At 36.5% G+C, this 25,955-nt stretch overlaps 2 protein-coding genes across 6 annotated transcripts in view; both read left to right on the top strand.

Moving 5' to 3' along the window:
* The window catches only part of LOC131968300 (butyrophilin-like protein 2), a 71,348-nt gene extending 51,469 nt beyond the window's left edge, over window positions 1-19,879 (top strand). The window contains exon 8 of the transcript XR_009394030.1: window positions 19,726-19,879. The gene's annotated coding sequence lies outside the window, so the exon portion shown is untranslated. The remainder of the gene's footprint in view (window positions 1-19,725) is intronic.
* Window positions 5,208-25,955, top strand: part of LOC131968298 (butyrophilin-like protein 2) — a 28,490-nt gene continuing 7,742 nt past the window's right edge. For 3 of the 5 annotated variants that reach the window (XM_059329114.1, XM_059329113.1, XM_059329112.1), the window contains exons 1-6: window positions 5,208-5,393; window positions 8,178-8,501; window positions 9,184-9,237; window positions 10,055-10,333; window positions 15,598-15,876; window positions 17,603-17,881. In XM_059329114.1, coding sequence (XP_059185097.1) covers window positions 5,297-5,393; window positions 8,178-8,501; window positions 9,184-9,237; window positions 10,055-10,333; window positions 15,598-15,876; window positions 17,603-17,881 — 1,312 coding nt within the window. In that variant the 5' untranslated portion in view covers window positions 5,208-5,296. Of the gene's footprint in view, window positions 5,394-8,177; window positions 8,502-9,183; window positions 9,238-10,054; window positions 10,334-15,597; window positions 15,877-17,602; window positions 17,882-18,025; window positions 18,560-18,602; window positions 18,714-19,193; window positions 19,694-25,955 lie in introns of those variants that run through there. The other 2 variants (XM_059329115.1, XM_059329116.1) reach the window with 2 other exon arrangements.

Below are 25,955 nucleotides of genomic sequence, written 5' to 3'. Positions count from 1 at the left end.
AACAAAATAGACGTTTTAAATGTTTACAAGCAAACTCATGTTTGATCATATCAGTAATATATTTCCCAGCTGAAACAAAGGAACCAAATTCCATTAATTTACCTCCAACAGGAGAAAAAAATACTTACACAACTGTTGATCCATCTCTATAAAGTCCAGAAGAACTTCTTCAAAACAGCAGATTGAATGTTTTAAACATTACATCATGAACAATCAGAAAGTGGTTTGTAGTGAGACAAGCTTTGCCCTGTTCTGCAACATTTACACAGATCATTTTGTGATATTATTTTATACTTTTAAGGATGCAATGTATTGTATTGAATAACAAGTGTTTTATAAAATCCTTTAATCTTATAGAATATATTTTCAATATCTCAGATAAAAGAGGTTCACAATTTAATTCCAAGGCAACTTTTCTTAAACAAAAAGTTTAGGAGAAATGTAAGTGTCCAAACAAATATTTCCTTTATGTGATCAGTTACCAAATTATTATTCAAAATTGTTTTATGTCTGTTTTAAACACAGTTAGGGTGTGTTTTCTAGTTTTCTTTATTCAGGGGGTAAATAAAATAAAATAAAAATATATGAAAAACACTGTATATTTTCTTTGAGTCATGTTTCATACTGTTTTTACAGGAGCATCTCCACAACCAATCATCAGAATACTTCGTCCAACAGAGGATGGGTTGTTGCTGCAGTGTGTTGTTCGAGGTGCTTATCCAAAACCAGAACTCCAGTGGAAAGACAGCGCTGGAAATAATCTGACTGCTGAAGAGCCACAGGTCAAAGAAATAAAAGAAACCAATGTCACACGCTATGATGTTACCCTCCATATCACAGTGACCAGGACTGACTACTTCAGCTGCGTTGCCACACAACATGAAATCTGCCATCAGATTGAATCTGATAACACCTATGCGCCTGTCAATGGTGAGAATCTTCCTCTTGATTTTTTCAATTAATCCAATGTATATGCTTGACATTTAAATAGCTCTGCAGTGCATTAAGAAAAAATGGCGTTCAAATGTTCACATTACAGACATTACAACAAGGCGTTGGACTGCTATTGTTCCTTAACTTATAATATTTCCATTCTGCACTTGTCAGCTGCTTGCCCTCTGTTAACGACTGTGTGTCAGCTGAAGTAAAACAAAGGATCAGGCTTAGAGTCATGATCGTTCTGATACTGATGAGATCTGATTGGGACATCCCAATTGATCTCTACATCAAAATGTAAGAGAGCAGTTCTTCTTCAAGACCTGCCTGTTCAGAACAGACTTTTTTTCTCTCAAAACAGATTCAGATCGGGGGGAAAAATCTGTTTATTAGAGGATTTGAGAAACAAGTTTAATATTTTTAAGTATTACCTTTCTTCCAAGTTGATGGTGTTTCACACTCACTCCAATATGTTTTGTTTTATCTTTTAGGAGCCAGACCACACAAACGGTCAGGTGAGTCCTGATTTTTGATGGACTGGTCTTTACTTCATCACATATCAGTGCACTGCCTGTTTAAATCCTGTCTGTTCAGGACGGCTGGTTGTTTGGACTCCAGTGTTGCAGCTTCAGCTTCCTCTCGAGCTGCTTCCTTTGGTCCTGAACAAAACACCGGCCATCACACAGCTGCGAGCCGAGCGATCCAAGTGTAAAGGCTCATTTACACACAGAAAGATATTAAAAACAAGAATATTTCCTGGATTAAAAGCATTCATTCTGAAAGTTACATCTCTATTTAAACTGAAATGTTTGAATGCTCAGAACGTTAACTGTAGTAGCAAAAGCACAGTGTTAAAATACTTCAGTATAAGTTAATGTCCTGCATTCAAAAGGCCAATTAAATTAAATGATAGAAGAATCAACTAAATGTATTTAAAGTAGCAAAAGTGTTATTGGAAAGTTTCATATTTTATAATTTTGTCACATATATTGCATGTAAGTACAATATTTCCCCTGAAATAGAAGTATTACGATAAATGTACCTCAAAATTAAAATTTTACTGCTCAGTGAAAGTAACAAAGCTGCATGTTTAGTCTGATGTGAAATATTTCCTCTTAACAAAAGTTTTAGTATTGGATAAAACCGAAACAATCATAAAATAAAGATTTGTTTAGAAGACGTAATCCAGAGTCTATCGTAGCCTCGACTCAGTTAGAGAACACACAAGCTGCAACATCCCCCTCCTCACTACTGAGACCAGAACCAGGACCAGAACCAGAACCAGCCTCTGAGCTGATCTCTGGTCCTGTAAGATTCATCCCACTGCTGCTTGCATCTGAAACTGGTTTCTGTTTCAGGAGCATGAACTCCTTTAGTTCTCTTTGTGTCGACTGTGATGTTCAACCTGCTGTTTATGATTTACAGTTTCATTCTGAGAGTCACTGAAACTTTTGTCTTCTGTTTCAGAGTCCATTGTGTTGGTTGTTGGTTCAGTTGTCGGCGTTCTTTTATTGTGGTCCTTCTAGCTTTACTCAGCGAAAAGGTAAGTTTAAACACAGCTTTGTATCAACATGTTAATGATGAACAGTCAACAGCAGCTTCTTTCTTTGTGTCTGATGTTCAGAGTCCTGACAGCTATTTTATCTGTTATCCTGATATGCTGATGACTGTTTTAAACTGCAGGTATTACAGCTAATAGGAAACTGTTTATAAAATGTCTATTGTTAGTCTGTTTATCCCTAATGGGCTTTAAAATATTTATTTTTGAAGTGGCCCAAAAACAAAATATATTTGGATGTATCCTTCATTATGGGACAGTTTAACACCTAAATATAATTTGTTTGCTATATCAGCTTTCAGTGTACTTGTAAGTGTGCAGCTGTCAGGTTAGACATCAACAGTAGTCACTGAGAGTGCATGACGTGGTTAAATAAATAGATTAAATCATCAATTCACACTTGTTACAGAAACCATATTTCATTTAGCTGTAATAATAATTCATGTTCCATAGAAGTGGGTGGAACACCACCGTTTTTTTTCTTGGTAGTTGAGTCAAATGACACTCCCAACTATATCCTGTATAGTACAGGGCTCAGGTCAGCTGTGATTTTCTTGAATGTAACTGTTGTTGTGTTTCTTCCTGCAGGTTCACCAACATGCTGAGCGAGAGGTGTAACCCGCTTTATGGTCAAGGTCCCAATCAGTCTGATCTGAAACCTGGTCCATAAAATGAACTGGCTTTACTTGTGCTTTAAAGTTTGCAGCTGAAGTATTTCTACTATTGTACATCCACAACCCTGATTCCAAAACATGCATCAAATTCAGAATTCAGAGTTTATATTTACAAAAACAAAAGTTTATCAGTTTCCCTGTAAAATATACCTTTTATAATATATATATTTTTACAGTTTTCAGATGAATATATGTAAAGACAGATTAACATTTTATTCTGTGCTATTTGTGATTCAGACAGGGTCCCAACTTTTTTAGAAATGAAGTTTAATTTGCTTAAATTCTGAGATTCAGACTTCCTGTCTGACTGTGAGGACATTTTGGCTCGTCCTTGTTTATTTCAGGCAATTAAAGACCAGGGGCCTGTTCCAGAAAGCATGTTTTCTGAAAACTCTGAGTACTCTGAGTATGTTAACCTTTTTTTTTTTTTTTTTAGATACAAACAGTCCACACTGCCTATAGGTTATCTACATGCACTCAGATATCTCTAACTGCTGGATTCAAATGGAGGCTGTGCCTTTGATGGACCTGTTGCCATGGTGAATCATAGTATCTGTGCTCCATTGATGATGGCTTCATTGTGATCGTTAACGAGCGTAACTCAGGCTGAACATTGTCAGAGTCACTTGCATGAACTCCGATCAGCTGTTCTGGAACTGACAAGTTTCAGTTTCCCATCTTAGAGTTTGCTTTTTAAGTTAGAGTTTGCTTTCTGTAATACGCCCCTGGTTTAAAAGTTGGAGATAAAATGAGTTTCAGGTTACACACAGGGTATAAAGTACATGATAGTGTTCAGGTTTCTGTCAGCGGATAATTATCTCACGAGTTGTTACTGTAGTTTTATTTAGCAGAAGACAGGAAGTGTTTTTTAATGCTGATAGAACTGATTATTGATTATTAATTCTGTTAGTTTGTGTTGATTTCTGATATAAAGTGTGTTTAAAGTGACTGAGCTCCACTCTTGTGCAGCTTAAAATGAAATGAATGAATAATGTTCAGGAAAAGGATGACTTTTTGTACTTTGTTGCTTTTATTCCTTTATTTTCATTTTGTAATCATTTTTTTGCATCAATTTTCTACTTTTTCAAAGTGAGCAAGACATTAACAGAAACATGAGACTTCACTGAACTGAAGGAAAACTAATGTGAACATTTTGAAGCTAAAGTCACTCAGTATCCAGTTTATTAGGTACACCCAGCTAATGCTAACAGGTTTTCAGGTTTGTTTATGTTGTTCACTGATGAGGTTTTCATGTGATTTCACCATTTATATACAAACTTTTCAATAAAAAAAAAAGAACCAATGTATATTGTAAATCGTGTTTTGTATTTTACTCGAACACATTTCAGGGGTAATTATTAGAAGTTTTACTGCAGTATATAAGAATAAGCAGCTTTGACCTGTGAGAATAATTTCAGTTACTGAACACAAATTACATGGCCGTTTTTTAAATGAATAGATAAAATCCACTGAGTTTAATGTGAATCTAAAATAATAATTTAGTTTTAATTGCATTGTTGTATGCTCTAAACCCTGAAATGTGTCTCGTTTTATCCTGAAAAAAATTAACTAAATTAATTAATTAGAAAAAAAATATTCTAAAAACTTAGTTAATCACAAACAACATTTATCAACTAAACACCAAAACTCTGGTGTTAATGTGTATTTAATTAATAATATATAAAACTAAATATAATATAATTTTAATTCAAATTTAGAAGTTTGATGTTAAGTTTGATTTTAAACAAAGGCCAGTAGTTTAGAAGTGTTTTTCTTGAGTTAATAGTACTTAGTATCAATTAAAAAGGTTTATTATTTTGAAACTGCCATATTTTAAAGACTTTATTGAATGTTATCAAGTAATCCCTGGCCATGTAAATTTTCTCTAATTCAATTTTTTAAGAATGTAATCTGGGCTGATTATTACTATTATTATTAATAATATTTGTTTTTGTAATTTGATAACATCATTCATTGAATCAATTTTATTTAATATTTGTGTCAGTTGGTGTCCGGATGTGATGAGGTCATCCTGAGTGTAACCGGGTGTTTTATTGTGAAGGCTGTGAGCGGAAGCAGCCAGCAGCCGTTAAATGTCCGTTAGAGCCGTTACAGTGACGGTAAAGTGATGTTTCATCTTCACACTTCAACAACTATGAAGCTGCTTCCTGTCGCCTGTCTCTGTCTCCTGACTCGCTGTGGAAAAACGTCTGCTGATGAAAACGGTGAGAAAATTAATATTTAGACTGAAGTGTTTTATATTTGAATTAAGTTTCTCATCAGCATTTAGCTCCGTTTGAAACCAGTCCGGTGTAATATATCTCTAATAATGATCAGGGATCGATGTCTGCTGATGAGATTTAATTACAGCCTCCTTCATCTGAGAAAAACATCTGTCATCTTTATCACTCATTAAATATGGGTCAGAAAAGATATATGGGTGTTATATAGAAACCTGTTTTACCAGCTGCAACATTAAAGTGATAAACACATTAATGCATCAATAATTATAATTTAACAGCAGAATATTTTATGCCAGACTTTAGCATGGGAGTGACCTGATGCAAAAAGATGGAAAACTTAAAAATTGATTCACAGAGTCAAACTACAAGTGTCTTTTTTAAAAGGTGGTATTTTCTTGTTTTGCACTTATACAGAATTATTACTCCTGTGCATGTGATGATTTTATATGTAATATGTATCATGTGAATAATGACGTGTCAAGTCAATTTTATTTATATAGCCCAAAATCACAAATCACAGATTTGCCTCAAAGGGCTTCACAAACTGTACATGTTACGACACCCTCTGTCCTTAGACCCTCACAGCAGCCAGGGAAAACTCCTCAAAAAACCCTTTTAACAGGGAAAAAAGAAGAAACCTCAGGGAGAGACAGAGGAGGGATCCATCTCCAGGACGGACAGACGTGCAATAGATGTTGTTGTACAGATCAACAGAGTAGAATAGAGTAGATACAGTAGAGGATGAAGGGGGAGAGGGAGGGAGGATAGAGAGAGACAGTTGAGAGGGAGAGAGACAGAGAGGAGCAGGAGTTCTGGGAGGAGACAGCAGCAGGAGATGAAGCTCCACCATTGGCCAGTAGTGATGGTGAGTGGACCAGGAGAGGAGCATTCCCATCTGGGGCTGAACAAGATCCACAGCAGTGAGACCAGCAGGAGTGATGCTGAGCAGGACCACAGCTCCACACCCTGTGAAATGAGAGCAGAGAAAAGTGGAGTACTCTGGGAAAATACAAGCTTGTGTCATGTATTATTGGGACATCAGAGAGAGAGAAGAAAAGAGGGGCCCGGTGTATGGTGTCCCCCAACACATTGGGCCTATAGCGGCATAACTAGGACCTGGTCCAAGGCCTCAGCCAGCCCTAACTATAGGCTTTGTCAATGAGGAAAGTTTTAAGTTTACTCTTGAATAAAGAGAGTGTGTCTGCCTCCCGTACTGAGACTGGGAGATGATTCCACAGGAGAGGAGCTTGATAACTGAAGGCTCTGGCTCCCAATCTACTTTTAAGGACTTTAGGAACCATAAGTAACCTAGAATTTTGGGAGCGTAGTGCTCTAGAAGGGTAATATGGCACTATGAGGTCTTTAAGAAATGATGGTTCCTGACCGTTTAGAGCTTTGTAAGTAAGAAGAAGGATTTTAAACTCAATTCAAGATTTTACAGGGAGCCAGTGCAGCGAAGCTAGAACAGGAGAAATATGATCTCTTTTCTTGGTTCTCGTCAGTACACGAGCCGCAGCATTCTGGACCAACTGAAGAGTTTAAGGGATTAATTTGTGCAACCTGACAGTAAGGAATTACTGAATTAGTAATTAGTAATCTAACCTTGAAGTAACAAAAGCATGAACTAATTTTTCTGCATCCTTTTGAGACAGGATGTGTCTAATTTTTGCAATATTACGTAGGTGGAAAAAATGCAGTCCTTGAAGTTTGTTTTATGGGAGTTAAATGACAGATCCTGATCAAAGATAACTCCAGGATTCCTTACGATGGTTTTGGAGGCCAGGGTAATGCCATCGGTGCTAATTAAGTCTTTAGATAATGAGTTTCGGAGGTGTTCGGTCCCAGCACAATCATAAATCACATCACAAATAAATTATTTTTCAGTGCAAAACAATTGTGAAAGTATTAAGGTGTTAAAAATGCTGAAAACATAATTTCATTGAAATACGTGTAAAACCAAAATAAATGTTGATGAAAGTTTTTTTTAGAAAGGCTGGATTTTAGTCAAAAGATCAAGGAGTGTATCAGAAGGAGAAGACACTGGGTCAAATGACGTAATTTTTCTTCGGGCCAAACACACCATGAGCACCTTGGCAGAAACCATCCTTTTATTTCTGTCTGCTGTAACTCCCAACATCACAGCTCCTGTTAAACTGAGCGTGTGTGTGTGTTAGAATATGAAGCCAAGTGACCTTGTGTCTTCTCCTCCTTCTACACTCCTTGCTTAACTCCTGGAAAATAAAAAAATGTTAAAGAGGTGGAGTGTGGTCGAGTCATCTGTGAGTGCCTGTCACTCAAAGCAGCCACACCTGAGTTATAGTTATATAAATTTACCCCCTCACAGTAATCATGATGGAGGAAATTATCTTAAGACACCAGAAATATTTTTGTACCTGTTTGTAAACAAGTTCATTTCTGCTGTAAAGTTGAACATTTTAACATGGAGGTCTATGGAAACTGACTCTTTTGGAGCCTCAAGTGGCCAAAAGAGGAACTGCAACTTCTGCACTGGCTTCAGTTTTCAGCTTCGGAGGTTTCCTGATGCTACAGTTTCTTTTATTGTTTATCTCTGTTGTAACATTAGATTGTTTTTGGTACCTGTGACCAATCAATGTCCTTCTTTGGATGATAAAGTCAAAATTTTAGATGTTTTCATGAGTTTCAGTGTGTTGAGCTCTCAGTCACCACATAAATCTGAACAAGCTGCTGTTAAACAGGTCCTTCATAGTAACTGAGGGGACATGTGGGTCTGTTTGTCTCCTCCAGGACCAGGTGTGGTCAGAGTGGCGGTGGAAGAAGGAGGTGATGTCGTTTTACCGTGTTCCCGCAGCAACAAGGAGAACGTTGAGAAAACTGTGTTTGACTGGAAGAAAGACGGTCTGGATGTTTTCTTCTATGAGGCAGGAAAACATTACAACAACGGCCAAGAAGGTCAGAGCGAGCAGTTCAAAGGACGAGTTTTTCATTTTCAGGATGAACTGAAGTACGGAAACGCCTCCATAAGAGTCCAGAAAACAAAGATGGCTGACAGCGGAAACTACACCTGTACTTTCCCAAAGAAACAAACATCCCACATCATGCTGTTCGTAGGTCAGTACTTTAAATTATTTATTTAATTTAATTAAATCACTTTGAATTTATTTTATTTTTATTTCTGCAACAATTCATCCACTAATCGTTTATTGGATCGCCAGAAAAATAATTGCAACAATTTTTTTATGCAAAAATGTCAGAAAAGGATGTTTTATAACATATTAAACTCAGTATTTTGTGTTTTGTTGTGATAAAACAAGTCATTTAGAGACATTAACTTAGAAGAATTATCTTGAGAAGCAGAGAGAGACAATTTTCTGACAATTTATAGACCAAAACCATTTATAATTGTCAAACAAATTGATAATTAAAACAATCTTTACACTGTTAAACAGGTAAGCGTCAACTTTAAATTATTAATTTATATATTTGTTCAGTTATGTTCTGATTTATTATTAGATTTCACATTGTAACACTTGAAATTTTGGGTAATATTATTCAAAAATTAATAGTTTTTCCAAATACTGAGGATTTGTTTGTTCTGCAGAGATTCTTCACAAATACCTGAAACATGATGTGCTCCATCACTTTGATCCAGACTGAGATATTTCCACAACTATTGGATGGATTATCAAAATATTCCAAAACCAATAACAGTCTCAGGTTTTGTTTTTACATAATATCGCATAATCACTCTACTAAACTCACTAAAATAATAATGTTCTGTTTTTCCTTTTAGATCCTGATCCAGAGCGCTCTGTCTTAAAAGACAGATCGGAGGAAAAGATCCCAGGTGAGTCCTGGTTTAATGACATCACTCTCTACCTGTCGCTTGGATGAGGTCACAGGTCAGATATTGTTCAGAAAACTTTATTCCTCTTAGTGTGAAATAGACTGAGATCATTCTTCTGAGCTCAAGGTGCAACATATTATGCAGTAATCAGATTACTTTAAGTTACCCCCACAACTAAAATATACACGAGAAAACAATATATATGTAACTTTTAACCCATCTCTACAAACCACAAAAGATAATGCTTTTACCATATTTTTAGTATAAACTTAGATAACTATTACTATTACTACTACTTCATAGTTCAATTAATGTTATTTAAATGTTGACATTTATAATAGTACATACATCACGTTCTGATCTAACAAATCTATAACCACATCAAGGTATATACAGTCATGGAAAAAAATATTAGTTATTTTAATGCCTTTTTTATTTTAATGCCTGGCACAATTAAAGCTACATTTGTTTGGACAAATATAATGATAACAAAAATAGCTGATAAGAGTTCATTTAAGAACTGATATCTAGACATTTTCCATGATTTTCTTGATAACAACCAAAATCATTATCAATAAAACCATGGAAAATGTCTAGATATCAGCTCTTAAATTAAACTATTAACAGCTATTTTTGTTGTTATCAATATATCTGTCCAAACAAACCTTTAGTTGTACCATTAAAATGAACAAGAAATTGAAGAAAATAAGGGTGGTCTAATATTTTTTTCAATGACTGTATGAGGGGGTCCACGGCATATCTCTATCTTGTAAGGGGTGAAGAAAAATGTCAAACTTCTGTTTTAAACTGTTTACAGGAGCAGCTCCAGAGCCATACACCAAGATACTTCCTCAGACAGATGATGGAGTGCTGCTGCAGTGTGAAGTTCGAGGTGTTTCTCCAGAACCTGCAGTCGAGTGGCGGGACGGTTCTGGAAACAAACTTCCTGCTAAAGAACCACAGGTCTCAGAAAGAGAAAGTCGTTTCTACATCACTCTTCAAGTTACTGTGACCAAAACTGACAACTATCGCTGCGTCGTCACTCAGGAGGAAATCAAACATCAGATTTCTGCTGAGACCTTTGTGCCTCTCAGTGGTGAGAATCTTCCTTTTGTTCTTATAGATAACTAGTGCAGTGCCCGTAGGAAGTCTGTGTTCGTATAGTGGGAGACTAAGTAGATTTTTCAATTAAGGCCAAATGAGATTGTGTGTGAAAGTGGGATGTCAGTTAATAAAGTTTTGTTTTTACTGTTTTCAATGGATCAAATTGATGCGAAAGAAAGGGCTTAAATCTCTGCTTAGCATGCTAATCATGAGATAGCACATTACGCAGCATGCTGCACTAAAAGTACATTAACATGAACCCAATTAGCTGATAAACTATATTGCATGTAAGTATCTCATATCAAATGATTATGGGCATTACGCTAAGCAACATGACTGTCAACCCTGAATTACATATTAATTAGGGTGACCATATTTTGATTTCCAAAAAAGAGGACAATCGGCACGGCCTCGAGACACAAATTCAGACAGGCTTCTCGGAGGTTGATGAACATGCTTTATTATGCTTCAATGGTGCAAAATCAGTGGCGGTTCTACACAGGGGCCTACAGGGGCCACTGCCCCTGTAAAGAAGCCTTTGGCCCCTGCTGTGGCCCCTGTGTCAAATTAATAATAAAATGATCAATTTATAACAATGAAACAATTCTAACCTTTTTTTGTTCAAACAATATCTCATTGTACACAAAATAAACCCAGAATGTGAACATTGTATAATAGTTTAACTCTATGGAGTCTTATGGGGCTATTTTGTCCATTTTTGAATCCTTTTCATGTCTTTACATGTCTTTGTAAGTCATTTTGTGTCTTTTTTGGACATTTGTGTCTTTTTTTGGTAATTCTGTGTCTGTTGTGTCATTTTTAGTAATTTTGTGTCTTTTTTGGTCATTTTGTGTCTTTTTCAAGACATTGAAAGATTTTGAATGCTTAAATATCATCTTTGCCATTCTTTCATGTGCTAATGTGCCCCTCTGATTAAACACTGGCCCCTCATTAGCCCCCCACAGTAAAATTGGTCTAGAACCGCCACTGTGCAAAATTAACTTCTGTAATAAAATAAAATGAAATCTGTAAAAACTTGCAACAAAATAGCTCTCGCAGACTCTTTTCAAATAAATGAATAATTAATATGAAATAATGTTCTAAATATGTGTGACCAGGGCAACTATAAGCCCCTGACACTGGATATGACAACGCCACCCTGGGAGTTTCACCCAGGGAAATACACATTTACTACCTCGGTTCTTAATATAAAAGGAGGAGCAGAGACGTGCGTTTCCAGGTATAGATAAATAGATGAGATTTTATTTAAGTATAAAATAATGCACACAATACTTAAAAATGCGCAACAGTGACAAGCTAAAATGGCTACCAGTACAAGGGAGGGGGTGTCAGGGAAGTCTGCAGGAGGGAGTGAGTGAGGGGAAGGGGGAACCACCACCAGGCCGGGATAAAGGGAAGTCAAACGCACTACAACACAAAAGACACGCAATAAGTTTCACACAAAGTCAAAATAATCATGCAAAATGCCATAAATTATACATGCAAAACACAGGCAGGGGAGAAGCAGACAAAAAGGGAGACCTCCACCATGTGACTCACCGCCTACAGAAATATGGCCGCCCACCTGTACTGGCACCAACAACTATATAAAAATCACTCACAGGTAGTAAAGCAAGTACTAAAGCAAAATAACCCCAAAAATATACAAAGTAAATTAAACAGGGACAAAAACAGCAGTAGGTCAGAGCTCCTCCTAATAGGGCAAAAATAAACCATATTAACAAAATAAATAAATAAATATGCCACAAAATTGCTACTGAAGGTATTGCATTACCTTGGCAATTGTCTTACAGCAATTAGGTCATGCAGCAATCACCATCATCATCTCATTCCTGCCACGAGAGGTAAGAAGTCACATTAAACATGATGGCACACAACTCAAATGTAAAAGGTAGCATTTGTTAAAAGGAGGAGTATCTGAAACAAAACCATAGTTAAAAAAATATAACAAAATGACCATTTTACCTATGTGATCTGGAATACAAATGCACCATGTGCTACACAGCACAAGGAGGGGAGGAGAGCAGCCACTGCGTCCACATATAGCTCTGATCCTTCTGGGACAATATTGCTCCACCAGGACGGCAGGTAGAGAGAGCAAGGCCAGCCTGCTGCAGGCTGCTTGCAGCTACATTTAAAAGGGACTGTGGTGATTAGCACTCACCTGCTATCAGTTGGGTTGATTAAGGGGTGTGGCTGCACTGGCAAGAGGAAGGGGAGAGCCCTACTCATCACATATGAACTCTTCTGTTAGAAAATCTAGCTTCAACAATATATCTCTTAATAACTGCAATAAGATAAATAATAGCTGTTGTGGTGTTTCACAGTATGAAATGCCATTGCACCTTCCGCTGCATTTACAGCATCCTCTGTTTTCCCAGGTCTAACAAAGAACTCAGTCAACTTTGCAGAAGAACTCTCACCTCGCACAGCTTTTTTTATGTTTTTCGGTGTCCATGTGAGCTTTGAGATCTCCAGCACTATTTTAGCACACATTAGACACTGAGACATATGTGCCAGCTTTGCACACGGTGCACTCCGCCTCCCACCTGCCCCGACCTGGTCCCAACCGGGAAGGTACGTCGGAATTTCTTTTTTTTGCAGTTCATCTGTGAAGCTGCACTTACTCTTCGGCATTTCCCGTGCAATGCTGCTCCGCTGTTCGATCTGCCCTCTGTCTGCTCTGCTCTCTGTCTGTGTGTGTGTGTGTGTGTGTGTGTGTGTGTGTGTGTGTGTGCGTGCGCGCGCGCAGCCTCTTGGTAATTACGTCTCGCAAAATTGTATGCAAAGCGACGGTCAATTTACGTGCACGTGTACTGGTCCTATGAAAAACAGTGAACACCGGACATTTTCGTGAATTTATAAAACCCGGCCGGACGCCCCGGACAGGACGTAAAAAGTGGACATGTCCGGGCAAAAGAGGACGATTGGTGACCCTATATTAATGCAACATAAGAAGTGAATGAAGTTAAATCTCCGCTTAGCATGCTAATCACGCTACAACAATGTCTGCAACTCCATAAAACACTTTTCATAAGCTACCACACCATCCAGCACATACACATTGAACATTGATATTCGCTGGAAACTAAATTAATATTATTGGAAAATCGAAACTCTGAAAGATGCCATGCGCAAGCCACATACAAAATCTGAGGTCAATCTGACTAACGGTCAGCGAGATATGCCCTAGACACACACACACACACACACACACACACACACTTCTTGCTTTATAGATAGATTCTATGCTTTTATTTTAAAAATATTTAATTTGTGTTCAGAGTGACAACAAAGGAGAGTCAAAAAAGTTTTAAACTGAATGAACACTTGACACTTTTACTGAGTCTCTGAAAGGGAAGAGGGCGGGAAATAACAAAGAGAGTGAGAGACACTTTTTTTTTATGAATCTATATTATATTTAGTTCTTAAAAGTGTATGTTTATTTTTGAGCCTTTCAAAATAAACATTTTGTCCTCTGTGGGGGACAGTGCTTCTTCTCATTTTCAGCCATTTTCAATACTTGAGTGAACACAGAGCACTGAAGGAGGCAGAAGAAATTTAGTTCAAAACAAGGCAGCAGTGTTTGTTGCTCTCACTCCCAGAAACCTTCCCTGTGAGCTCGTTAGAAACGTCCTCCTGAGACCAGATGATTCATTATTGTCCTCTGTGAAGCACATGACACTGAGCCTTTATTCCAAACACTGTACAGGCAGTCTAATTAAACCTCCTGGGCTTTCACGTCTAGTTTATAAAGACACAGTCATGGAAAAAATTAGTAGACCATTGTTTTTCTAAAATTTCCTGTTCATTTTAATGCCTGGTACAACTAAAGGAACATTTGTTTGAACAAATATAATGATAACAACAAAAATATCTCATAAGAGTTTAATTTGAGAGCCTATATTTAGCCATTTTCCATGGATTTCTTGATAATAACCAAAATCATTATCAAGAAAACCATATCAGCTCTTAATAATTAATTGATTTAATGTTAATCAAATATAAAATGTAAACATACTGGACTGTATTTGTATTGGACTTTTTGTGGAAAAGACTGACTCAATGTCCACTACAATAGACATGTTAGAATCAATAAATAACTGTAAAGTCCCCAATTAAGTCTGGGGATTGAGGGAGAAACTGTTAAAAATGGTGGTTAAAAAAGTGGTGTCGCGATAGTCCAGTGGTGAAGGACGCTACCATCTGTTCTCTTCCTGTAAGTCGCTTTGGATAAAAGCGTCTGCTAAATGACTAAATGTAAATGTAAATGTAAAAATCGACATCTACAACTTTTCTCCACTTGTAGCAGAGAACAGCAGAACGACTGCAGGAAAACAACAATAATTCAAACTTTTTATACAAATGAATCTGTCGGAGAGAAAAGCGAGCAAAAAGCAGACAAATAGAAGTATCAAATATCAGCAGAAAATGAGTCTTGAAACGGTTCTCAAATATTTATTTTTAATATTTTTGTCAACACTTTTCTGATGTTTTTCAATCAGTCAATCAAACTTTATTAGTTCAGCAGCTTTCATACAGGTGAGTTCAGCTCAAAGTTCTTCACAGATGATCAACAAACTGATAACAAGACAGAACAACAGAAAAACAGAGAAAAGACAAAATAATTGTAAAAACTAAAGACCAATGCACAAAATCAATAAAAATGATTTTAAAAATGTGATAATAAAAGAATAAATATTTAAGTAAAGAAACGCTTAAGAGATAGAAAAAGAGTAATTATAGTAAAACCAAGTGAAATAAAAACTAGATTATAAACTAAATAAAAAGACAAACAAGAATGAATAAAGATACCAAATAGAATGCAATAAAAACTAAAAACTAGATAAAACTAATAAAAAAGGCAAAGATTGATAAAGACAAATACAATTAAACTTGAGACCAATGCACAAAATCAGTAAAAATGTGATAAAAATAATGAAAATGAAAGAAAATCACACTTTAACACATTAATTAAAGTAAAACCAATTGAAACAAAAAATGGATTGCAAATTACATGGAAATACAAACAAGAATATGCAATAAAATCAATAAAATGCAATGAAATATTATTCAAACTGATAAAAATACAAAGATTGATAACATTTTTAATAAAATAAAATGACAGAAAAATAACAAATACAAGTAAATAATGTAAAATTTTACCAAGAAAATACAGTGAGTTAAGTAGAAAAAATAATGTTTATAGTGTGTTCTGATTGTTTCTGTTTACAGGTGCAGCTTCAACACCATCAGTCACAACACTTGATCAGACAAATGACTGGTCTCTGTTACAGTGTGAAGTTCAAGGAGCTTCTCCAGAACCTGCAGTCGAGTGGCGGGACGGTTCTGGAAACAAACTTCCTGCTAAAGAACCACAGGTCTCAGAAAGAGGAGGCAGCTACGACATCATCCTCCAAACTACTGTGACCAAAACTGACAACTATCACTGCGTCGTCACTCAGGAGACGATCCACCATCAGACTCGTGCTACAACTTATGTGCATTTCAGTGGTAAGATTCCTCTAAGTCATATTTTTAAATTAAAATAGTTTTAACTTTTTATGTGGAAATGTGTGATCAGAGATAGCCTGGGTATACCCATTGCATGCTCGATTTCGTTTTGAACTGCAAGACAGTCTGGTGTCTATGGCCGATTCTTAGCCCTGCTTTTGGGATCCAATCACAGAACCAGGAGGGACGGCAAGACGATGACGCGTACTATTGGACAGAAGGAAGCTTGTAGTCTTACGGATCTTACGGATCCAACATGGCTGCAGCAGACGCGAAGCTCTCTTTGGATCTAGCTGTAGACAGTGTTCTAGATAGTTTAGAGCGAAAGTTTATTTTAAAAGAAGAACAACGTTTGGCTTCGCACTCCTTTATCACCACCAGAAAGGATGTCTTAGCCTTGCTTCCAACAGGATTTGGCAAAAATCTAATCTACCAACTAGCCCCATTAGTGTCTAAGCTAATGGGGTTTACATACGTCATCTGGTATAACTGATACGATTGGCTAAGAGCTACGTACAGACGATTATGATAGACATTTGTAGCGTCCAATAAACGCTTCTGGATTATCGTAAACCACGCCTCCTCTACGGAAAAATGAATAAGTAGTATCCAGTCTATATCTCATTTGTGATAGAACTTTCACTTCATTAATCTTCAGAGATCAGAGGAAGAATGAGAGCAAAGGAAATAACAGAAAGAATAAAATGCTGTAGTAAAGGAAACAACAAAGGCAGCAACATTTACCAATAACTGAAACTGACTAAATTACATAAATAAATACAGAAATAAAGATAAAACTCAATTAAATGCCAGACTGAAACTGTAGAATTCCAAAAAACAAATAAAAAAATACTACTTTAGTAAAATGGAAAATATTGTCAACATATCAGAGAACAAAATTCACTTCAAGATCATTTATTAAGCTCAATAACTGTCATAAAAGTTTAAGAGTTGTTCAGACATTTTCACTGTAAATGTTTCTGTCCGGATGTGAGTCAGAAACTGTGTTTGTACTTTAAATGTTAACTAAACTTTTAGTGAAAGTAAAAAATGTTTAAAAAGTGTCAAACTGTATAATACCATGAAAAATATTAATATTTAATTATGAATTATGAATAAAATAATTTAAAAAACAAACACTAAGGAGATATAAGAAGAGTAATTATAGTAAAACCAAGTGAAATCAAAACTAAATTATAAAACTGATTAAAAGACAAAACAAGAATAAATACTGATGATAAATAAAATGCAATTAAAGATTAAAACTAGATAAAACTAATAAAAAAGACAAAGACTGATAAAGACAATAAAGACAAATACAATTGAACTAGAGACCAATGCACAAAATCAACAAAAAATAATATGATAAAAAGATTGAAAATGAAAGAAAATAACACTTTAACACAAAGTTCATAAGACCAAGTGAAGCCAGAATAATGATTACATAATATATATAAAGACAAACAAGAATGCAGTAAAATGCAAAGAAAGATAAATAAAGCAGATAAAAACACATAAAATAATGAATAATGATAATAAATAAAATGCAATAAAAGACTAAATAAAAAATAGATAAAACTGATGAAAATACAAAGACGGATAACATAAAAAAGGATAAAATAACAAATAAAAGTAAATATTGTAAAATTTTACCAAGAAAATACAGTGAGGTAAGTCAAAAAATAATATGAATAATGTTTATAGTGTGTTTTTATTATGTTCACAGGTGCAACTTCAAAACCATCCGTCACTATACTTGATTTTAAGAAAGACCAGGCTTTGTTACAGTGTGAAGTTCAAGGAGCTTCTCCAGAACCTGCAGTCGAGTGGCGGGACGGTTCTGGAGACAAACTTCCTGCTAAAGAACCACAGGTCTCAGAAAGAGGAGGCAGCTACGACATCATCCTCCAAACTACTGTGACCAAAACTGACAACTATCACTGCGTCGCCACTCAGGAGACGATCCACCATCAGACTGAGGCCACGATTCATATTTATATCGGAGGTAAGTGACTTCAGAGGTCTATTTTTATATTCTGGTCATTTATTGAATCTGTCCTGGCTCCACATGTATAAAACTCTGCAGATTGTTCCTGTTTAAATCCATCTAAAATAAAAACCATAATAACTAGAGCGTTCATTCTTTCAGCAGCAGAAACCTGAGGCTTCTGTCTGTTACGTCGTCATGCCGACCGGTCATGATGATATCACCATGTCACGCATTGGGCGGAGCTAAACTGTGTTATAAAGCGTGTTGGAGCCAGAGAGACTGAGAGAAATATTCAAATGTATGTTTTATTAACTTAAATAATCTTTTAGCTTCAGTTGAACAGATTTTATTGATATGAAGAATTTAAAGAAACTCAAATAAACGACATCACAATAATCATAAATACCAACACAGGCACGAGAGATTTAACCATTTCTGCTGCAGAGTTCAAAGGGTTAAAATAACGTCTCAGAGGAAACAATGTCTCGTTTAGTTAAACGCTGCTGCCTCGACTCCTCTCTCCTCGTCTCCTCCTCGCCTCCTTCACCTCCTATCTCCTGTGGTCGGGACTATGATGAGAGGAGAGGAGGTGAGGAAAGGAATCGAGGACGGTTTTCTGGTTTGAGCAGCATGAACTCCTTTAGGTGTTCTCTTTGTGTCGACTGTGATGTTCAGCCTGCTGTTTATGATTAAAGTTTCATTCTGAGAGTCACTAAACGTTTCTCTTCTGTTTCAGAATCCAACACTGGATGGATTGTTGCTGTTGCAGTTCTCAGCACTCTTTACGTTGGTGTGCTTCTAGCTTTGCTCAGAGAAAAAGGTTACATCTCACGAAATTGTCTTCATGGTAAGTTAAATAAAGTTTTCTAAGTATTTTTATCTTATTTTTATTATGTACGGTTTGTTTTTGGTTTTTTTACTTCTCAAGGTATGAATGAATGTATGTGAGTGATTCTCAGGGGAAAGGGACTCTCGTACTCTGAAAAGATCTGGTTTAGTTTTGAAGAAGAATAACTAATTTTGTGGACGAGAACTTCGCTGATGCACTTTGGAACTGCAACCTCTGCTACCTAATGTTTTTTGTTTCCAACCTAAAAAACAAAATCAATAAAAACATTTGACCAAAATAGAATAAAGTTTGTATCAGCATATTAATGATGAACAGTCAACAGCAGCTTCTTTCTCTGTGTTTGATGTTCAGAGTCCTGACAGCTGTTTTATCTGCTTAGTGCAGCATTTTGTTGATATTTACACTCAGAGTCAGAACAAGTCATCTGTGATTTTACTGAATATAACTGTTATTGTTTTCCTTCCTGCAAATTCACAGATAGAGCAAGATGGAAGTGCAACAAACCGGCCTAATGGTGAAGGTCCCAGATTGGAGACAGCAGAAGAGAGGAAGTGTCCTTTAATGCTGACAGAGCAGAATATATCATTCTATTGAATGAGAATTAAATGAGTAGTTTGTTGATTTCTGATATAAAGTGATTGAACTTCGCTTTTGTGCAGCTTAAATAGAAAAATTAACAGAAATAATGTTTATTATGACAGCTTTTTGTACTTTGTTGATTGTATTCCTTTATTTTTATATTCTAGTTATTTCATGCATTTGATTTCTGCTCTTGCACTGCTCAACATTTATAGATTTAATTCCAGGCAGCACAGATTCAAATCATAATCAAACTGTTGCTGAGGACATTAGACTGAAGAACCTGCATGAATAAGGTGCAGCTTCTTAGAAACTTGTAAGATTTAATCTCAGAAAAACAACAACAAAAATTAATGTAAAATGAGCTATAAAGGGACGCACTAGAACAAGCTCCAGGTCTCCTGATTATTAGTGAGTCACTAATAATCAGGTTAATACTTTTCAGAAACTGTGGTGGTTAAAAACGACTGAGTGTCCAGTTTATTAGGCACACCCAGCTAAAGCTAATGCTAACAGGTTCTCAGGGTGTTTACTGTTGTTGACTGTGATGTTTGTTTATGTTGTTCACTGATGATGCTCTTGCAGGTTTCATGTGATTTCATCATTTATATACAAACGTTTAATAAAAATAATAATGAACCAAATTATGTTGTGAATGTTTTAATGTTTCTGTGTTCACAGTTTGATCAAACAAAAAAAAGTTATTTTAATTAATTTAATTAACTTCTGAGATGATTCATATTTTGCAACAGCTTTTACTTTTTATCAATCAATCAAATCAAGCTTTATTGATATAGCACTTTTCATACATATGAATGCATCACAAAGTGCTTTACAAAAAATAAGAACAAAAACAGACACTAAAAATGACAAAACCCACCCCTCCCATCCCCATGTACACATCTGCACGTAGACATATACATACACGAACATAGACACGCACCAACACAAACACACTCAGACTCACACACAGCACATATTGATTGACAGTGTAGAGACATGACAAGGCACCGAGGATCCAGATGAGGAAAAAGCAACCTGTGGGAGCATCCACACTGAGAGGTGGCAGAGCCCACAGCCATAGAGGACGCCGTCACAGAGACCACCAGGACCAGGGTAGACCGGGGCCACTCTACCAGCGGTATGGTTTCCTCCAGGCCGCTGCTCGTCCGATGTCTAAAGACCTTTAATGCACGGTCATCTCATCTCACGGATAGCAGGACCCGGTGCATAAGGCAAATAAAAGCATCGGGCAAGCAGTTAAGTGGCGGTTAAAAACGATGTTTTACAGGATTTTCCCACGCTGTCAAGATGTTTGTCAGTAGCTGTGGCTCGATGGCGATCTTATATCGGCGGTCTCATATCTCAGACACACCAAGAGCACCTTGGCAGAAACAATCCTTTTATTTCTGTCTGCTGTAACTCTATCTATAATTACTATGTGACCAGTTTAGTAAAGTGCTGAGGTATGGCGGCATGTCGCCTATCAAGACTTTATAAATGAAGAGGAACCAATACAGTTTATTTGTATAGTGCTTCTAAAGCTACTCAAATACACTTTACATAAAAAAGAAGGAAGGAACAGTTTAAACAGAATCAGAATAATTTCGTGATCAAGGCGTGTGAGGAGGATGGATGGTTGATGGTGTTAAAGGAAGCACTGAGGTCAAGTAAAACGAGGAAAAAAACGATGTGGAGGGAGTCATCAGAAGAGAGCAGGAGTCACTGGTGACTTTGATAGGGCCGTTTCTGTGCTTTTTTATTTCATCTGTACTTAGTTCAGGAGATGCAAAACCTTGTGGGGGTTAATAAATGTATAGGTGTGGCATCCTCACTGCTGCATATATATCTGTGTGTGTGTGTGTGTGTGTGTGTGTGTGTGTGTGTGCGTGCGTGCGTGCGTATGTGTTAGAATATGAAGCTGTTAGAGATGAATAAAAAATAGCAATAATCTGCATTATGACCTTTAGTAAATGTGCTGCTTAGAAATGTATTTAATAAAGCATAAAACACACATCTTATGTGCCAGGTACAGCAAACAGAATTAAGGAGTATCAAAAGAAACGATAAACTGATAACGCTTTGCACATAACTACATATTTGAGGGCAGATGAAAAGCTGAAGCACCAAGAGGCTAGGACTAGCCTGTGTGCCAACGGAATGGGCGGGCCGAGTCTAAACCATGGTGCTGCCCCAACAGTTTTGACCAATCAGATAGCCGCACATTCATATTATAAAACTCTGTGTAAAAGTAAGTTAGGTATCCTTTTCTGGGAGGTGGTTACAGCTAACTGCTTAGCCCGTGATTTCTGAACAGAGAAGGTTCATGTACAACTTTCACTCTTTCGTTATTGTCTTAAATAAATAGTCAAAAGGATTTTACTCTCCTCTCATCTGTTCTGGGAAAAAAAACCTCTAACAAAGCCAAGTGACCTTGTGTCTTCTCCTCCTTCTACACTCCTTGCTTAACTCCTGGGGGAAAAATGTTAAAGAGGTGGAGTGTGGTCGAGTCATCTGTGAGTGCCTGTCACTCAAAGCAGCCACACCTGAGTTATAGTTATTTAAATTTACCCCCTCACAGTTATCATGATGGAGGAAATTATCTAAAGAGACCAGAGATATTTTTGTACCTGTCTGTAAACAAGTTCATTTCGGCTGTAAAGTTGAACATTTTAACATGGAGGTCTATGGAAACTGACTCTTTTGGAGCCTCAAGTGGCCAAAAGAGGAACTGCAGCTTCTGCACTGGCTTCAGTTTTCAGCTTCAGAGGTTTCCTGATGCTACAGTTTCTTTTATTGTTTATCTCTGTTGTAACATTAGTGTGTTTTTGCTACCTGTGACCAATACATTTCCTTCTTTGGATGATAAAGTCAAAATTTTAGATGTTTTCATGAGTTTCAGTGTGTTGAGCTCTCAGTCACCACATACATCTGAACAAGCTTCTGTTAAACAGGTCCTTCATAGTAACTGAGGGGACATGTGGGTCTGTTTGTCTCCTCCAGGACCAGGTGTGGTCAGAGTGGCGGTGGAAGAAGGAGGTGATGTCGTTTTACTGTGTTCCCGCAGCAACAAGGAGAACGTTGAGAAAACTGTGTTTGACTGGAAGAAAGACGGTCTGGAGGTTTTCTTCTATGAGGCAGGAAAACATTACAACAACGGGCAAGAAGGTCAGAGCGAGCAGTTCAAAGGACGAGTTTTTCATTTTCAGGATGAACTGAAGTACGGAAACGTCTCCATAAGAGTCCAGAAAACAAAGATGGCTGACAGCGGAAACTACACCTGCACTTTCCCAAAGAAACAAACGTCCCACATCGCTCTGTTTGTAGGTCAGTACTTTTATAAAACACTTAAATTTTTTTCCTCTCTAAGATATCTCTTGTTGAGCTGTAGCAATTTGTCAACTAATAGATTATAAGATCACCAGAAAAATAATCGCAAAAAATATTTTATACAAAAATGTCAAAAAATGTTGTTTCAGCCTCTTAAATATGGAGATGTCCTGCTTCTCTTTGTTTTATATCAGATTAAACTGAATATTTTGGGTTTTGTTCTGATAAAATAATACATTTAGAACATCTACTTGGGTTTGAGAAGCTGGGAGGGATAATTTTTCTCTATTTTCTGACGATTAATTGATCAAATAATAATAATAATAATAATAGTAATAATAATAATTATTATTATAACCATTATTAATTGTCATTTAATTGATAATACTACAATCTCTAGACTTTTAAACAGGTCAGCATCAACTTTAGATCATTTATTTATATATCTGTTAAGTTATGTTTTGATTTTTTTTACAGTGTATTACTTATTTATTTATAATGATTAATTTTAGTTAATATTATTTTGAAATTCATATTGTTTTATTCTGAGGATTTGTTTGTGTAGCAGAGATTCTTCACAAATACCTGAAACTTGATGTGCTCCATCACTTTGGTCCAGATTGAGATTTTTCAACAACTATTGAATGGATTGTCACAATCATCCAGAACCAATAACATGTTTCATAATGTTACATCATCACTCTAAAACAACAATGTTCTGTTCTTCCTTTTAGATCCTGATCCAGAGCGCTCTGTCTTAACCTCTTGAGGCTCATATTAATTCTGTGCATTTCTGTCTCTTAATACCAACACATTTTAAACTGTATAATACATAATACCAAGACCACGAGGAGCTGATTTATGTAAATTACATAATTTAAAAACTAATACTCATTAGGTTTCATCATGTGTGTTGATCTCACTTCAGGCTCTGAAAGAGTTGAATTGGTAAAATATCAGGCTGAAATTCACAGGATATTTCCCTCAGCTTGTCTTTAATGTATGTCCCAAATTTGAAATTGATTGACAGAAGTGTCTCTGAGATATTTTAGAAAGTGCAGTACAGAGCATCTCCAGCAGAGGACTCTAGAGCTGTCTAAAACTTTTCCAAAGTTACCAAATGATGATAATAAATCTCTTTATGATTCTGAGAAAATGTCCCTAAGCGTTAAATCTGACTATAAAAAGATGTTTCTAATATTTAAATACAGATTTATATATTTATAACCAATCAGGATTGGCCTTGAATCAGGCCTCAATAAACATATAAATAAAGTTTCTCTGTTCTGTGGGTGTCCCACTACCACAGAAAGTCCGGCTGCATTAACTTCCATATATGATCAGGCAGGTAATTTATGCTGCGTTCGATTGCACTCGGAACTCGGAAAGATCCGACCTCCGAGTCGGAAAAGTGGAATAGAACGGCCCTTGAACTCGGGATTCCGACCCGGGTAGGATCCAAGCACCCCGAGTAGGTCGGAAATACGTGGAAAACGTCAAAGCATAATGGCGCCACACACCGTGAGAGGTAAACAGTCACTTTATCTTCAACATTAAAGTCTGTTATGTGTCGTTTAATTTAGTATTTGTGTTACTAAAAGTGTAGGATTACTTTGTAGTGGTATTTGCACTCTCACTCTGTTAATTAAAGAGTTTGTGTGAGCGTAAAAAAGCACTAAAAGTGTAATTTTTTTAAAATAGTTTTTCCCATATTGAAACTACATTAGTCTATAAGGTGTAATACTGCACTTCTTTTTTATTATATCCAGGAAATTGATAAGATTTAATTATATTTTTGTCTCTTAAGTATTTGCAGACCACAATTCCTCCTTATTTTTGGACCCAGAGACCACACAACCATTTAACTGTATGTTGTACCAGGTAGCTGATGTACTTCCCCAGAATAATCTTTAAATGCTCGAAAGACATCCAAACAAACATCAATTTGCTGTGGCTGGCCATGTTTTCCGAAGTTGAGCAATGAAACGCATTTACCTCGGAAGTCGGAATTTACAACTTGGATCTTTCCGAGTTTCCGAGTGCAATCGAACGCAGCATTAATTGGCTACAAACTTTCACGGTGCTGACTCACCATTGGCTGACAGTAGCTGTCAATAATACACACGTGGAGCTCACGGAGAAATGCTCTCCTCTGATTGGTTGATTGAGTTAAAATTTAGGTAGTGAAGTCACTTTAGGTCGCAGAAAGATGCGGATTGGTTTTTTCAGTTGTCGGCGTTTCCTGATGTCAGAGATACTGAACCTGATTGGTCAAATCTTTTGTCAAAACTTGAAATTAACTGAAAATAATTTGATTTGGAAGTTTGACAAGCGGAGCTAAAACTAAACGAGGGACACAATCGACTTTTATTCACGTTATTTTTTTTACTTCCGCTGAACATAAACAAGGTAAATCTAATCGGTGGATTTTTGTTGTTTAAAACGAGCCCCCGTTTGTCTATAAATGTCTTTTTTTTCTACCTATAAATACATTTTAACTGCGGCTAGGCAGGATAGCAGCTAAGATGCTAACTGTTTACTTCCGTAAAGTAAGACCCGGCGGTTTTTATGTCGTAAATCCTAAAGTTAGATTGTTAAATCCGTTGAAAAAAACGAAGTTTTAAGGTCTCAAACGACGTATAAAATGTCTCTACTGACTTCTACAGTCAGCATGAAAATATGTAGTATATTTATTTATTCTGTTTTACTGTAAATCTCGGGTCTGCAACCTCCACGCTTTATAACATTAACCCTTTGAACTCTGCAGCAGAAACGGTTACATTACATTACATTACAAATACTGAGATATTTCTGCTCCTGAGAGGAAACATCACTGACTGGAACGGCACCGAACAGGACCACCAGGCCCTGCAAAATATGGTTTGTTCCACTGAAAATACAGTGAGGACCTCTACCTGCCTAAAGGATATTTACACCAGGTGCTGCAAGAACAAGGCTACCGGATACCTCAGAGAGCACTGACAATCTCAGGAACAGGACCACACTACACTGAAATTGTACCTTGGATGATTTTATATAAAAAATAAATTGATTATTTGGATTAAAAGACTTTAACTCCCCCACCTTACTTGTATAAATGAGGGTAAACTAATAAAATAACAAAAAAGATATACTACACTAAAGAACAACATCATGACACACTACATCCTGAAATCTCATCATAGAGTTTAATCAATTCCTCTCCAAAACAGCTGAAAGAAAATACATTATAACTGAAAGTTTTACTGCCGGACTGTTGACTGTATCTCTTTAAACAGGTGTACTTAATAATCAAAGATAATCAGGCAGATTTTAAAATGTATTCAATGA

The sequence above is a fragment of the Centropristis striata genome, chromosome 3, assembly GCF_030273125.1.
Source record: "Centropristis striata isolate RG_2023a ecotype Rhode Island chromosome 3, C.striata_1.0, whole genome shotgun sequence".
In the NCBI taxonomy this organism is placed as follows: domain Eukaryota; kingdom Metazoa; phylum Chordata; class Actinopteri; order Perciformes; family Serranidae; genus Centropristis; species Centropristis striata.
This window is presented reverse-complemented; position numbering and strand designations above follow the sequence as displayed.